The 15147-nt window shown below is 46.2% G+C and overlaps 3 protein-coding genes across 9 annotated transcripts; 2 read left to right on the top strand and 1 right to left on the bottom strand.

Moving 5' to 3' along the window:
* Positions 1-242: 242 nt before the first annotated feature.
* Positions 243-5465, top strand: LOC120811160 (uncharacterized). Of its 2 annotated transcripts, none has more exons than XM_078094225.1 (9): positions 243-564; positions 1566-1709; positions 1863-1996; positions 2075-2192; positions 3149-3219; positions 3729-3804; positions 3928-3990; positions 4618-4687; positions 4769-5465. In XM_078094225.1, exons 2-9 carry the CDS (start codon positions 1575-1577, stop codon positions 4849-4851), a joined length of 750 nt encoding a protein of 249 aa, XP_077950351.1. In that variant the 5' UTR covers positions 243-564; positions 1566-1574; the 3' UTR covers positions 4852-5465. The 2 variants fall into 2 exon arrangements, with proteins under 2 accessions (XP_077950351.1, XP_077950352.1); XM_078094226.1 differs by lacking the exon at positions 3729-3804 and adding an exon at positions 3431-3506.
* Positions 5466-5702: 237 nt separating this feature from the next.
* pmvk (phosphomevalonate kinase) lies at positions 5703-6907 on the bottom strand. Its single transcript, XM_040166354.2, has 5 exons — positions 6693-6907; positions 6471-6534; positions 6230-6382; positions 6014-6143; positions 5703-5932 (listed from the first exon to the last, which is right to left on the bottom strand). The coding sequence occupies exons 1-5, from the start codon at positions 6785-6787 to the stop codon at positions 5775-5777; spliced, it is 600 nt and encodes a 199-aa protein (XP_040022288.1). The 5' UTR covers positions 6788-6907; the 3' UTR covers positions 5703-5774.
* On the top strand, positions 5897-14235 carry decr1 (2,4-dienoyl CoA reductase 1, mitochondrial). 6 transcript variants are annotated; one of them, XM_078094222.1, is made up of 11 exons: positions 5897-5991; positions 7372-7456; positions 10493-10704; positions 10849-10906; positions 11162-11248; positions 11329-11476; positions 11807-11906; positions 12001-12073; positions 12154-12300; positions 13305-13367; positions 13960-14235. In XM_078094222.1, the coding sequence occupies exons 1-11, from the start codon at positions 5972-5974 to the stop codon at positions 14017-14019; spliced, it is 1053 nt and encodes a 350-aa protein (XP_077950348.1). In that variant the 5' UTR covers positions 5897-5971; the 3' UTR covers positions 14020-14235. The 6 variants fall into 6 exon arrangements, with proteins under 6 accessions (XP_077950348.1, XP_077950349.1, XP_077950346.1 ...); XM_078094223.1 differs by having other exon boundaries at positions 5904-5991; positions 7328-7456; XM_078094220.1 differs by having other exon boundaries at positions 5967-5991; positions 7328-7456; positions 10493-10766; positions 10827-10906.
* The last annotated feature ends 912 nt before the right edge of the window (positions 14236-15147 follow it).

Raw genomic sequence — 15147 nt, 5'->3', positions numbered from 1 at the left:
AATGACCCCTAATGTAAAAGTAAGAAAGCTGCTCACTTGTTAAGTAACCTGATCATTTTTCTATTGATTTACTATTTCAAATATTTAATATTTTCCTGTTGATACAAAGTCAAAGTGTGATAAAACTGAAAATACATTAAAAAGAATTTCCTATAATAAAACACATGTATTGTATGACATGTTATGTCGATGTTTTCTACAGATTTTATAGACGCTTTTAATTTGGAAGGCCATTTTTCGTCACTTCTGGTGGAGGGAATTTAACCCGGAAGTTGGTGTTGTCGTCGCTTGGGAGTTGGCTGGACGAGGAAGCGGTGGATCGCAGATTAAGGACCAGAACCAACACCGAGACCTGAAAGTGCGACCAGAACCGGAACCAGAGACCCGAGTCCACGTGCCGCTTCAGACCGATACCGAGTATTGTGTAACTTCTCCCAGTTTAAAAGTGAGCCAGCAGCTCCCTTAGCCCGCTAGCAGCTAGTTACCCTGCTAACAGGGAAGTGACGGCGACAGATTAAGTCGGGCACGAGCCACAGGTGCGTTTTCTCCAGAGGACTCGGACAGGTGAGGCTAATCCCTCCGGAACATGTCGACCGCTGTCCGCTAGCTTCGAGCGCTAGCTGGCATGCTAACAGGGCGGTGGTCGCTGTTAGCATCCGGAGCTAACGTGCTAATTCGAACGAATTACTTCAGCCTGACTTGTATAGAGGAATAACGTGTTTATTATGCAATTAATCAATAATTAGTGATAACTGACTCAAAAAGGTCTGTCAACAGATTAAAACAAGTTAACTAGTTAATTGCACATTTTGAAATTCATTATTACTATTAAAAGTTAATTAAACTATACGATTTGTTTTAACAAGTAATCACTTTAGAAAGCGTGTATTTTAGACACACTTGTGTTGTATTTCAAACCCAAACTGCCCCATGTGATCGTCTTTGAGGTGGAACATGTTCCTCTTCCTGTCGTCCTCGTGCACTTTGCTCTGAGGTCTCCGTCGTTTGACGTGTTTGAAGTCCCAACAATGACGTTTTCAAACCACTGTCTTTTAGGGACACACGGGTGGTCCTCTGCAGGTAGATGTTGAGATGGATGTAGCCTAGCAGCTAGTTTAGCCTAGCAGCTAGCTTAGCTTATCAGTCCTAAAGTGGTCAGTTTGCTTCGTTTGACACGTGGAGGAATTCCTCTGCTCGGTTCTTTTGTTTGTTTTACTTCCACATACACAACTGTGTGTGTGTGTGTGTGTGTGTGTATATACTTACATTATTTTTGTCTTTGTTAGCAGTTAAACTAAAATGACTATTCCACCATTGTGAATATTTATTTGCACATCAGTAGTTTTTTGGGTTACGCTTCAAACACCAACAAGTTAACAGCAATAAATGTGGTTGATATTTACCAGATTGGATTTTGATCAATCTGCTGCTTTCAATCAAACCACCCGTTTAATCTGTGGTTACCGTGGTTACCGTGTCTTCTGCCATTACGTTGTGTCAGTAGTTTTCCCTTTTTAAGTAACTTCAAACTACAAAGTAATGACGCTGTAACGTTCCTCCTGCAGAAGACGACGATGAGCGGAGGACTAAACAGCATCGATGCCGTGAAGAAGAAGATCAAAGTGCTGCAGGAGCAGGCGGAGGAGGCGGATGACCGAGCCGCCAGACTGCAGAAGGAGGTGGAGAAGGAGAAGCGGAGCAGAGAGGAGGTACACACACACACACACACACACACACACACACACACACACACACACACACCCTGTCCAGGTCAGGAGGGTCTGTCAGGTTGTCACTTACCTGTGTTGGAAGAGCAATGTGAATGTAGTGAGGACTCCTGACCCCTGCTCTGTGTCACGCAGGCGGAGGCGGAGGTGACTGCTCTCAGTCGCCGCCTGCAGCTCAGCGAGGACACTCTGGAGCGAGCCCAGGGGCAACTGTCCTCCACCCTCCATAAACTGGACGAGGTGGAGAAGTCAGCCGACGAGAGCGAGAGGTAAGACGCGCCTGGAGGGTTTATGGCTCCAACAAGGAGACTGATTCCTTAATGTCTCCCTGTCGGATGCTCTTTCAGAGGTATGAAGGTGATTGAGAATAGAGCTCTGAAGGATGAGGAGAAGATGGAGCAGCTGGAGGTCCAGCTGAGAGAAGCCAAGCTGATCGCTGAGGAGGCCGACCGCAAATATGAGGAGGTACTAAAACGTTACTCTGATGATGTGGATCTCCATCTCTTAGCAGACGTGTTGACTGATTTCTCTGAACAAGTTTTTATTTTTATTAACTTCAGCGTTGACCAAAGGGTCGGCCCTGTGCTATGCTAGTTAGCTCGCTGTCTACAGAAGGTGGTGTTGGGAACGGCAGGGTGCCGTATTGGATTAATAGCAAGTGTGGAATTAAATTATTGATATAAATAGAATTCTTATTGGGGCTGTCAATAGAATAAGAAAACAACTAATCGCACATTTTGAAATTGATTAATGACGATTAATGGATGTTGTTGTTTATAATGAATGTTTTTCTAAATCTAAGTAATGAGTAATCACTTTATAAAGCATGTATTTTAGACACTGTTGTTTAATTGTTAATGTTATTTTAAACACAAAACTCCACACATTTGATCATCTTGGAGGCAGAATTCCACCTGGTGGAACATGTTGAACTAGCGGCTCTTCCGGTCGTCCTCGTGCACTTTGCTCTCCATCATTTAACGTGTTTGAAGTCCAGCAATGTCCCCACATTTAGCAGGACATTTTCAAACCACTGTCTTTTAGGGACACAGTGGTGGTCCTCTGCAGACTGTGCGCCGCGCAGGGTGGCGTTACATGTTGAGATGGAAGTAGCCTAGCAGCTAGCTTAGCATAGCGGTGCATTAAGTGGTCCGTTTGCCACTCGCCCCCCTTCTGTTTGACACGTGGAGGAATTCTTCTGCTCAGTTCTCCCGTCCTGTTTTACTTCCAATGCTAAAAGCTCCCTCGGGAAGTAACTGACTGCAGCTCTGAGTGCGCAGTGATACTGACTCATGTGAACAGGTACTGTACATTACTGCTGAATAATACACACCTAGTGACTCTCTCTGAACCAATCAGAACGCTGGACTTCATCTACTCTTATTATAAATGTATTTATGGTTCAGTGTTTTGGTTGACAGGTGGCTCGTAAGCTGGTGATGGTGGAAGGTGAACTGGAACGAGCTGAAAACCGAGCTGAGCAGGGCGAGAGGTCTCTCACACACACACACACACACACACACACACACACACACACCCCTCCACTTGTCTCCGTCTGTCAGCGGCTTCTAGTTCTTGTGACGTCGCAATTAGACCGACGACGTCACGCTGCCTCCTAACGAGCGCTCTAATCTCTCCATCGGTCTTCCTCTGCCTGTCTGCTGCTGCATGTCCCGCTGCTTGTCTGTCCACCGGTCTAACAGTAAGGTTCAGAAGTTGGAGGAACAGTTGAGGAGCTTTGACCAGTCGCTGAAGACCCTGCAGGCATCGGAGGACAAGGTACCCTCACCTGCTGTAAATGAGAACCAGAGGAGCTCCTCCTCCTGACCTCTGACCTCTAGTTGCTGCTTCAGCTCCTCCTCCTGCTGCTGCTCTCTGCATGACTTTAACCTGCTGCGCCACTGATGGTTCCACTAAACTTACCTTCTGAAATGTCACCAAGACATAAAGACCCTCGCAAGGTCCCTAAAACAAACTGTCTATTTAACCTTTGACCTGCAGTAAGAGTCGCGTGTTGGAGGAGGAGCTGAAAACAGTCTTCACTGGTTCAAAGTCTCTGGAGGCCCAGGCTGAGAAGGTAGGAGGAGGAGGAGGTCCACTGGTAGAGCATCATGGACGGTCGAATGGCCACACTTCTCCATTGCTGCAGGAGTTAAACATATTCCTGTGAGCTGGAGCACTGACTGTCTGTCTGTCTCAGTACTCTCATAAGGAGGACCGGTATGAAGAGGAGATCAAGAACCTGAGCAACAAGCTGAAGGAGGTGAGCCGCTAACCCTTCTCAAAACCTGGAAAGCTAAGCGCGCAGTCTGGAGGACGCTCCTATTCTGTGAACGCTGTTGGTAGATTTTGAGGTGTGCTTTGGATCGTTGTCCTGCTGGAAGGTCCGACCACGGCCCTTTGTGAGCTTCTACATGTAATACCTGCTGGTATTTAATGGAGTCTCAGCAGATGTGTAAGGCCTTTGGAAGAAAAACAACATTGTGTGTGTGTGTGTGTGGCTTAGTTAAGAAGGCTCAATGTTGACAAACTATGTTGCTTAAACAATGAACTTCTCGCCTTGAAAAAGGCCTGAAATGTGACTCTGTCTTAAGGGAACATTTCATTTGACTTGGTTGTGTTTATGTTGCTCTGCCGTTGGTGTCTGTTGCTGATGTGAAATGTGTTCGGGGATGTTTGGCTCTCGCAAGAAGTCTGCTCCAATGCATTCTGGGTAAAATGGTCAGGACGACTCCCATCCGTGGATTATGCGTCCTCGGTGAGATGCAAACTTTAGAATTGGAGCAGTACTCGAGCTGCGACTGACGTCTCAAGGACATATAGGCGTATCCAGAAAGGGCCTCCCGCCCCGTCAGAGCACTCGTTACCTGATGTCACTTCCTGTCTGCAGGCGGAGATCAGAGCCGAAGCTGCCGAGCGGTCAGTGGCCAAACTGGAGCGAACCATCGACGGGCTGGAGGGTGAGTCTCTCCTTGTGCTATAAAAATGACTATTTAGGCTTTATTCATAAGTCATCTCATTTTTTTTCAAACTTTTTTCAGATGCTTTGTCTTCGGCCCGAAATTCCAACATGGAGCTTCAGGCAACCCTGAATCAGACCATGGAGGAGCTGAACTCCTGCTGAACCCCCCCCCCCCCCCCCCCCCCCCCCCCCGCTACCCGACAGGTGGATGGCTACAACATTCCCATCACTCGTCCTCCGCTGGATAAAGGAGGACCAAACATCCCCCCCATCACCTCGTTCCCTTCACACCCCCTTAATGATTCCTGCTTTCACACATTCCTGTGATTGTTGCTTTACTGAAACCTTGCGCCCCCGTTGCCAGTGCCAACCACCCCCCCCCCCAGTATTATGTGAAGGAGGCCAGTTGGGGAGCTGCTTGATGTTCTTTGTCTATAAGGGAGTTTAACTAACAGCCGTGTACTCGTTGACTAATTCTGAACTAATGAAGTGTTCGTCTTAACGGTTTCTCGTTAGCTTTTTTTGCCACATTAAAGATTGATTAGAGCCAATGATTTGTTTGTTCCTAGAAGGCGGGGTTAAAGGCAGCCAATCCCCACGGGGCATTCTGCCGCCTTATTGCGGCCCAGGGATGAATTGAAACCACAGATGACCTTTGACCCAATGAGTCAAGTTTGGAAATGTTTTTACTTGGAAGCGGTGATGTCACAACTCATTGTAATAAATCATGACAAATTGAGAATTTTATAAAATAAAAGCACGGTCACTGAAATGTAGATCCAAACTGACTCGTTTTTGTTCATGTCAGACGAACAAACATTTGATGTTTGTTCCCTGATGCAGTGTCAGCATCATTACATCAGACAAACCTAGAAACTACAGATCAATATATGCGGGTTCTAGTTTCAGTTCATTGACGAAATTAGTTCTTATTAGTGCCGGCTGGTGACTTATAGGGTGAAAATCTCCCGTGAGTCTTTGCTTTGATGTGAACAAGCAGTGAGTGACAGCACTGAAGAGTCCAAACTTTATTGATCAGAAAACCAATAATCCACAGACCTAACATTCATCACTTATCAATGTGTTTATTGATCCATGGCTGTCAGTGACACTGCTTCCTCAGCCAACTTCAGGATTGGTCGCAGCTGCTCTTCTAACGAGGGGGCGTTGGTCTCATTGGTGATGATCCAATCAAATTCAACCCTGCTGTCCAACCCACATTCTGACTCTGCATCATCAACACCTGAGGGACGGACGGGTAAACAGACCGGTGAAGCAACAAATGGAGAGGAAAGCTGACAGGTAAGCAGACAGGTGACCTAACCTGCTGAGAAGCTCCACCCCCTCTGTTGGCGTGTTTCGTCTGAGCTTTGAACCCTGACACTCTGAGTCTGTCGCGGAAACTCCGACCAGAACCACTGCAGGTCTGACAGCCGCCGGGCATCGCTCACCACCTGACCAATCAGAGCAGAGCGCGTCACCCGACCAATCAGAGCAGAGCGCTTACAACTAGCTAGCAGCTAGCCGCACGGTGACGTACCCACACGGGCTGCTGTACCCCTCTGGTTGCTAGGCGACAGAAGAACCCGGGGTCCTGCTGTCGTCGAATTTCCCCCCAAAGGATCATGTCAGCTCGATATTGCTCCTTATAGAGACCAGAACCCATCAGCTGATCCAGGTCCAGACCGTGTTCCTGCAGAACCACCAGAACCAGCGTGACGTACGTGTGTGTGTGTGTGTGTGTGTGTGTGTGTGTGTGCGCGCGCGCGCGTGCGCGTCACCTGAGCGTACTGCTGCTTGAGAGGTCCGGACAGACGCAGGACGCCGCAAACATCAGAACCTAAACTACAGAGGAAGAAACAAAGTACTGCAATAAAACCGTATTACGTCCGTGTCCTGACGTCACAGTTAACTCACAAACAGAAAACATGATCATCCTCGTGTTCAAACTGATCAGAGACCCATTGATCGATGACCAATAAGAAGCCATCCGCTCGGTTTACCGGTTCTGGATCAGGTCCGTCACGTAGTCTTTCCCGGACTTCCGTTTCCCGCTGAAGACCAGAATCAGTTTGGGTTCGGAGACTCGCGCCTCCATCTGTCATCGATCACTGCTGATTGATCGGCAGGTCGGTTCCTTTGGGCAGCTCCGTGGTCCGACTGTCGGACCACACCGGTCCGGTACCGTAGAGGTCAGAGCAAACAGGAAGCCCTTGTAAATAAAACCCCGTCCGCCCGATCCTTAAACCACAGGAGGTCAGTATGGGATGCGGAACTGATTGGATATCGATCACCTCACGTGTGAGGTATGTTTCGACAGGAAATTGTACAAAATAAATGGAATTTTACTCTTAAGTGAGATTCTTTTAGACGCATTACGGGGACACGTCATCTTCGTCACATTCTGGACCGAACCATCCCTCACAGGGGTGCGTCGATTAGGACATTATTTTTGAATTATAGGTTTGCTTTATTTGATCAAATGTTTCTTGTTCTTGGGGGCTTTCGTCCTGTTTAATATATGACATTTTCACATATAACATAGGGACTAAACACTGAAATGTACATTACATTAATAATATCCTGATTTTTGTGTAACTTTGTATTTGTCCTTTGTCTTAACTGCATTTCCCATGAGCGCCCCTCCCCTTCTCCTCTACGTTGGTCTCATCCGGGTCAAAGGTCATCAGTCTTGAACAACATGGCGACCTCGATGTTATGGAGGAAAGCTAAACTTCTCCTTTCGGCGAGGACTTCATTTCACACGGTGAGAAACATTTAAATATATAATATATAAAATATGAAGATAGTTATGCGTGACATTGCAAAGAAGTCATAAGAAAAAAAACAGCAAAATTAATAATCAAAGGTCTGACGGTAGAGGTGACGTCATTGAATATTTATTGAACGAACAAATGAAAACAGTTTCTGTAGTTTGACCTTTCACTCACTTCCTCATGCACTCTGATCAGGACGTGCACGCGCACTGCAGCTCATTCCTTAACTATCAGAGTCAAAGGCTGGATCGGAATTCCCAAATGTTCGATTATGACGTAGAAACATCTCCGTCAATCACAACTACGTACCGTCACTGTCTCCTGACGCGGACAGTTTTTAGCTAACTATCCGGTAAAACTATTAATAAAACTTATCGTGTAATGTTTTGAGGGGATTTGATGCTGTTAAAGTAGGCGTTAGCTCATTACCTTTCGAGCCAAATACTGTTTTAATTATGAAAGTAAACATTTCCGTAACCAGAGTCAGTAAAAGACGCTAACGCCAGTGAATTAGCCGTGCGTTGCTATAGGCGTGACCCGGGGGGTTTCCAGGAAGCGGGTTATGTGAAAACTCAGAGTAAGTTAACTCTGAGATCAGGGAAACTCTGAGTCAATCACCATGGTAACAGACTCTGGGTCAATCACCATGGTAACAGACTCTGGGTCAATCACCATGGTAACAGACTCTGTGAACATCACCTGCTCGCTGGCAGGTTTACTATAAGAAACCCGGAGTTTCTACCGTGGTAGACACGGATTGCCCTTTTCTACCGAATCCAATTGACATCGAAGCCGTCGTGATTCGAAATGCTTTACGTCACGAGAGAGTCTTCCGACCCAGATTAGACGTTTTATCATTTCCAGAGGAATTTCTGTTAGAACGCTACAGCTTTTCCTCACAAGGGATCATTTATCTCACTAACATTCTCCGGCCGTATATCACCAACCTCACACACGGACGTGCGCCCACATCGGAGCAAATCTTGTGCATCGCGCTACGTTTTTTTGCAAATGGTGGTTTTCTTTATAACATCGGGGATGCAGAGCACTTTGGCAAGGCAGCAGTTTGCAGAGCTGTGAGGAAAGTTCCCCTCGCACTGAAACGCGTGTTTCCCGGACACAAACCTCTTAGAACCATCAAAGAGGAATTCCACAGGATTGCAGGTGGCTGCCTTCTTTCTGTTGGCTGAGCAGAACTCAATGTTTCTTTGTTTTTTAATTAGTATTAATTAATTAATGAGTGTTGGTGTAGGCTACAGAGTCACATTTTAAATGACTTCGATAGGAGACACTTAGGTATAAAATAAAAATGTGTCTAAGTGGGGTATTAAGTGAAAAGACGTGTAAAATCAACATTTTATTAGGGGTTTAATTTACTATTTCAAGTAGCCACTGAATTAATATTTACTTTGTTTAATAGCCAAAGTCAATTAAAAAAAATGAATTAAAATTAAAGTGAGGTGCAATCATAGCAATATATGTCATACCTTTTTGAATTATCTTTTTAAATTTCATTTTTAGCTGCTTCCAGGTCCTTTTTTCCCCTGTTGGATTGCACCTAAATGAAAATCAGATTTCATTCCTACTTATATTCATAACTATGGCCTGCGCCGATCTTACGGTTAAATGTCATGTCAATGGAACAGTACATTTAAACTTACGCGTTGACTCGGGCAGCGATTCTTCCCCACGCAGTCTCTCTCTCTCCTTCGCTGCTGTATTTCATTTGCAGCGAAATACGTGCTCATGCTCACCGGCCTGCAGAAGGACCTCCAACTCCATCGCAGGGAAATAGCTCTTTTATTTACTGTCGTCATGGTGACTCGTGGTGACTCGTGCTATCGGGGCTCCATTGATGATGGCTTTTTATAACCGTCATGCACGAGTCCATTGAACTAACGCAGATCAGCTGTTCTGGAAGCGGATACTCAGTTTCCCGTCTCAGAGGAAGTCAACTGGGAGTTCAGGGATCGACTCAGGCCACATTCACACATGGCCGGGTATTTACAGAAACGAATATTTCTGCCCCTCCGTTTTCAAAAAAGTTTCTGTTTATATGAACCCGCATAAATACGGCCCCGGGCGCCATCATAACTACGCCAAACCTGTAGTCGGCAGTGTAACGAGAAGGATAAAGACGTGCAAACCAATCAGAATTCTCAAAACCAACAACAAGTCGCACACTGTGATGTTTGACAACCTAAAACTCCGTTGGACCGAGTTCACACGCAAACACAAAAACAGAGTTTTCAGAAATCTCCACTTTGGCCGGAGTTTTTAGAAATGATCGTTTTCCGTGATAAAAGCTGCACACTAGATTTGCTCTCCGCGTACTCACAGGTCTGATTAAGAAGCCTCCTTTTCTTTTTAATAACGTTCGATTCTTCCTGCCTGCGCAACATCAGTCAAGGTGAGAATCATGGGGGCATTTGTTGGCCCTCTCCTCATGATGATGCTCGCATGGTGGCTCTCATGGCAATAAAGCTGATTCTGATTCTGACTAAGAGTGTATTTAATATCTGTGATCAATAATGTTATCGGTGAACTCTTCCATCAATCAGGAATGTTTATTGCCAATATAGGTTAGACATGTTGGTTGGTGCATAACATTGGACAGTAAAATGGGATTTTTTAGATCTACAGTATAAAATAGAAGGCTACGGGCTACGGGGAGGATAGAATTTAAAAAATAAGAGATAAAAAAGTACATTGTGAAACAAATCAATATAATCAGTTTCAAGCAGCTGACCACACATGAAATATGTTACAAAAAGTATTCAGTAAATACATATTTGTTAAATATGTATTTATTATTATCATTACAGTCCCTTTGACGCTGACGTCTTGATGACAGTCCTCTTGTCCTTTAATTCAAAAATCGTTAGTTTTAATGCACAATGATGGACATTAACAAGCCTCACTGTGGATACAGACGTTAAAGTTTAATTTAAACATGAAGTTCTAAGCCTGTTGTGGTTTTGATTCTTTTCCGGTTCTGATCCTGTTTGGGTTCCGTCCTGACTCAGTCATGGATCCACAGCTCGGCCGCTCTTCTTCAGCAGTCTGGCTCCCCTCCTCTTTCCCAGTCAGCGTTCTTCCCGCCGATTGAATGCGTCATGCTGCCGACAGGAAGCTTCAAGGACCGGGTGGCATTCATCACGGGGGGAGGGACTGGCCTGGGCCGGGCCATGACCACCACGCTGTCTCAACTGGGAGCCCAGTGTGTCATCGCCAGCAGGTCAAGAGGCAAACCAACAGCCACTGTTAGCTTCACAGCGGTACCACAAGCTTCTTGCACCGGTGTGAACCCAACGTGCAATGCTACCGCTGCTTGATGCTATGCTAACGTTTGTTTTGAAGAGGGATTTTGTTTGTGGTTCAGGAAGTTGGAGGTTCTGCAGAAAACAGCCGAGGAGATCAGCTGCCAGACCGGAAACAAGGTAACTAACTAGAACCAGAACCAAAACTTAAACTATGACAGAATTGAAGCTAGAACCAGAGCTAGAATCAGAACCAGAGCTAAAATCAACAATAAATGCTAGAATCAGAACCAGACTAACGTCTCAGTCCAGATGCAATCTACTGCTCCTTTTGCTCCAACCGTTTTTAATCTGTTGAACTGATCTGGTCTAGTCGGAAGTGGCCTGGTCTGAACTGTTCTGATCATAACTGGTTCCCCTTCCTCTTTGTCTCAGGTCCATGCGGTCCAGTGTGACGTCAGAGATCCAGAAGCCGTCTCTTTTTGTGTCGACCAGGTTGAGTCTCTAACTGGACTTCCTGATGTAAGAGCACACACACATCCTGGTTTTAGAGTCCTTGTGAAGACCCCTCGTTAACCTTCCTCATTGGTTGATTGGTCTAGGTGATCATCAACAACGCGGCAGGAAACTTTGTCTGTCCATCTGAACAATTGTCCCCAAACGCCTGGAAAAGCATTACAGACATTGTCCTCAACGGGACCGCCTACATCACCCTGGAGCTGGGCAAGAGACTGATCCGGAGTCAGAGAGGTTAGAGACTGATCCAGAGTCAGGAGTCTCAATACCTAAGACGGCGAGATCAGACTCCGTCCTGATTCACGGGTTCGGGAGAACAGAGAACGGTCATTTACGCAATTGGAACAGCAGCTAACTTGATCAGCTGGTCTTACTAATACATTTAGTATTACAAGCGACTGATGACGTCTCACGAGTCCACGAGAACAGGAGTCCACACAAGAACGCATATTGTGAAAGGGCCAAAGAGGCGGGAGACTAATCTAGAGTCCGGAGTTATTATGGTTTTGTTGATTGTTTTTGAAGGTGCATCTTTTATGATGTTGTTGTTGATTTATTGTTTAGGTGCGTCTTTCCTCGCCATAACCACCATCTACGCTGAGTCAGGTTCTGGGTTTGTGGTCCCGAGTGCGTCAGCAAAGGCTGGGGTGGAGGCGCTCTACAAGTCAGTCTGACCTCTGACCTCTGCTCTTGGATGCTTCTGTTATTGCTGACATGTGTTATGGTATAACACACGGTAACACTGTTGTTGTCGTCAGATCTCTGGCTGCGGAGTGGGGGCGCTATGGTCACAGGTTTAACATAATCCAGCCTGGACCAATTAGAACCAAGGTACCGCACACCCGCTTATCGATGATGATGATGTTTGTTTGTAGTTATTTGTTTAACTGTTTGTTGTTGCTTTTATTTAGGGAGCCTTCAGCCGTCTGGACCCAACTGGAGAGTTTGAGAAGGCGATGATCGGTCGAATCCCAACCGGTCGACTCGGGACCCCAACGGAGGTCTCAAACCTGGCAGCGTACATAAGCAGCGACTACGCTACCTGGATGTCTGGAGCGGTGAGTTGACACTGGTCTAAGGTCAGAGTTTGGACTGGTCTAAGATCTACGGTCAGTGTTTGGACTGGTCTAAGGTCTACGGTCAGTGTTTGGACTGGTCTATGGTCAGTGTTTGGACTGGTCTAAGATCTACGGTCAGTGTTTGGACTGGTCTACGGTCAGAGTTTGGACTGGTCTACGGTCAGTGTTTGGACTGGTCTAAGGTCAGTGTTTGGACTGGTCTACGGTCAGTGTTTGGACTGGTCTACGGTCAGTGTTTGGACTGGTCTAAGATCTACGGTCAGTGTTTGGACTGGTCTATGGTCAGTGTTTGGACTGGTCTATGGTCAGTGTTTGGACTGGTCTAAGGTCTACGGTCAGTGTTTGGACTGGTCTACGGTCAGAGTTTGGACTGGTCTATGGTCAGTGTTTGGACTGGTCTAAGGTCTACGGTCAGTGTTTGGACTGGTCTACGGTCAGAGTTTGGACTGGTCTACGGTCAGTGTTTGGACTGGTCTATGGTCAGTGTTTGGACTGGTCTACGGTCAGTGTTTGGACTGGTCTACGGTCAGTGTTTGGACTGGTCTAAGATCTACGGTCAGTGTTTGGACTGGTCTATGGTCAGTGTTTGGACTGGTCTAAGGTCTACGGTCAGTGTTTGGACTGGTCTATGGTCAGTGTTTGGACTGGTCTAAGGTCAGTGTTTGGACTGGTCTACGGTCAGAGTTTGGACTGGTCTACGGTCAGTGTTTGGACTGGTCTACGGTCAGTGTTTGGACTGGTCTACGGTCAGTGTTTGGACTGGTCTAAGGTCTACGGTCAGTGTTTGGAATGGTCTACGGTCAGTGTTTGGACTGGTCTAAGGTCTACGGTCAGTGTTTGGAATGGTCTACGGTCAGTGTTTGGACTGGTCTAAGGTCTACGGTCAGTGTTTGGAATGGTCTACGGTCAGTGTTTGGAATGGTCTACGGTCAGTGTTTGGACTGGTATCTCAGGTGAATAACCTTGTCTTTCTTTGTCTTAAGGTTGTCCGGTTCGACGGAGGTGAATACGTGTCGATGGCTGGGGAGTTTAACGAGTTGCGCAGAGTGAGTGTCACATTTAAATGAAACTCCACTAGGTTTTCAAATCCAGGTCGGGCAGGCGAGAGTCTTGTGCACGCAAACACAAACTTATTCGGCCACGTGTGGGGACAACCCCCCCCCCCCCCCCCCCCACCATGTTCGGTTGGTTACCTGATAATGAGGGCTGTCAAAGTTAGCGAGTTAATCTATGAGATTATTGTGGCTGAGATTAGGAAGCCAATAAACCAATATTAATATCCAACATGATCACATGTGTGGAGATTGTGTTTAAAATACAATTAAGCAGAGGACGGCTAAAGCGTGCACTAATCTTGATCGTGATTAATCTACATTAATGATACGTGAATTTTTTTTTTAATCTATTGACTCCGAGGACTTTACAGTCTGTACACAAGTGACATCTGCTGACCTTTGACCCCCCCCAAAAACTGAGGGAGAGATCTCAGTGTTATGTAAATCTAAGACACACATGCATTATGTCTATTAATGAGTCAGCACAAATCGTTCACATGATGAGGATTTATTTTGTATAATTAATAGCCTAAAGAATTAAAGATAAAACTAACAATCAATGTTTGTGTTTGTTTGGTCTCAGCTGACTCCAGATGAGTGGAAGGTCATCGGGATGATGACTAGAAGCGCAAAAGGCTCCTAGAGCATTCCAAAGCTCCTCCAAGGGCCACAGCCACCAATCAGAAGATGTCGTTCTGGTGGACCCGCCCACCTGCTGATGTCATCATGATGAGAGAAGATTATGTCTTGTTACTAAAAGACTATTAACAGAAACACGTTTAGTCATGTGACTCGCAGCACACGATCCCTGTGAATTTACATGTGTTTGTCAGTTTGATAATAAAATACTGAAGTTTAACCACAACTGTTTGTTTGAGAGAGATCGAGAGAACGAGAGAGAGATCGAGAGAACGAGAACGAGAGAACGAGAGATCGAGAACGAGAGATCGAGAACGAGAGATCGAGAGAACGAGAACGAGAGAACGAGAGATCGAGAACGAGAGATCGAGAACGAGAGATCGAGAGAACGAGAACGAGAGAACGAGAGATCGAGAACGAGAGATCGAGAGAACGAGAGATCGAGAACGAGAGATCGAGAGAACGAGAGAGAGAACGAGAGATCGAGAGAACGAGAGAGAGAACGAGAGATCGAGAACGAGAGATCGAGAACGAGAGATCGAGAGAACGAGAGAGAGAACGAGAGAGAGAACGAGAGATCGAGAGAACGAGAGATCGAGAGAACGAGAGATCGAGAGAACGAGAGAGAGAACGAGAGATCGAGAGAACGAGAGAGAGAACGAGAGATCGAGAGAACGAGAGAGAGAACGAGAGATCGAGAACGAGAGATCGAGAGAACGAGAGAGAGAACGAGAGATCGAGAACGAGAGATCGAGAGAACGAGAGAGAGAACGAGAGATCGAGAGAACGAGAGAGAGAACGAGAGATCGAGAGAACGAGAGAGAGAACGAGAGAGAGAACGAGAGAGAGAACGAGAGAGAGAACGAGAGATCGAGAACGAGAGATCGAGAGAACGAGAGAGAGAACGAGAGATCGAGAGAACGAGAGATCGAGAGAACGAGAGATCGAGAACGAGAGAGAGAGAACGAGAGATCGAGAGAACGAGAGATCGAGAGAACGAGAGATCGAGAGAACGAGAGATCGAGAGAACGAGAGATCGAGAGAACGAGAGAGAGAACGAGAGAGAGAACGAGAGATCGAGAGAACGAGAGAACGAGAGAGAGAACGAGAGAACGAGAGAGATCGAGAGAGA

This window comes from Gasterosteus aculeatus, chromosome 20 (genome assembly GCF_964276395.1).
Source record: "Gasterosteus aculeatus chromosome 20, fGasAcu3.hap1.1, whole genome shotgun sequence".
In the NCBI taxonomy this organism is placed as follows: domain Eukaryota; kingdom Metazoa; phylum Chordata; class Actinopteri; order Perciformes; family Gasterosteidae; genus Gasterosteus; species Gasterosteus aculeatus.
This window is presented reverse-complemented; position numbering and strand designations above follow the sequence as displayed.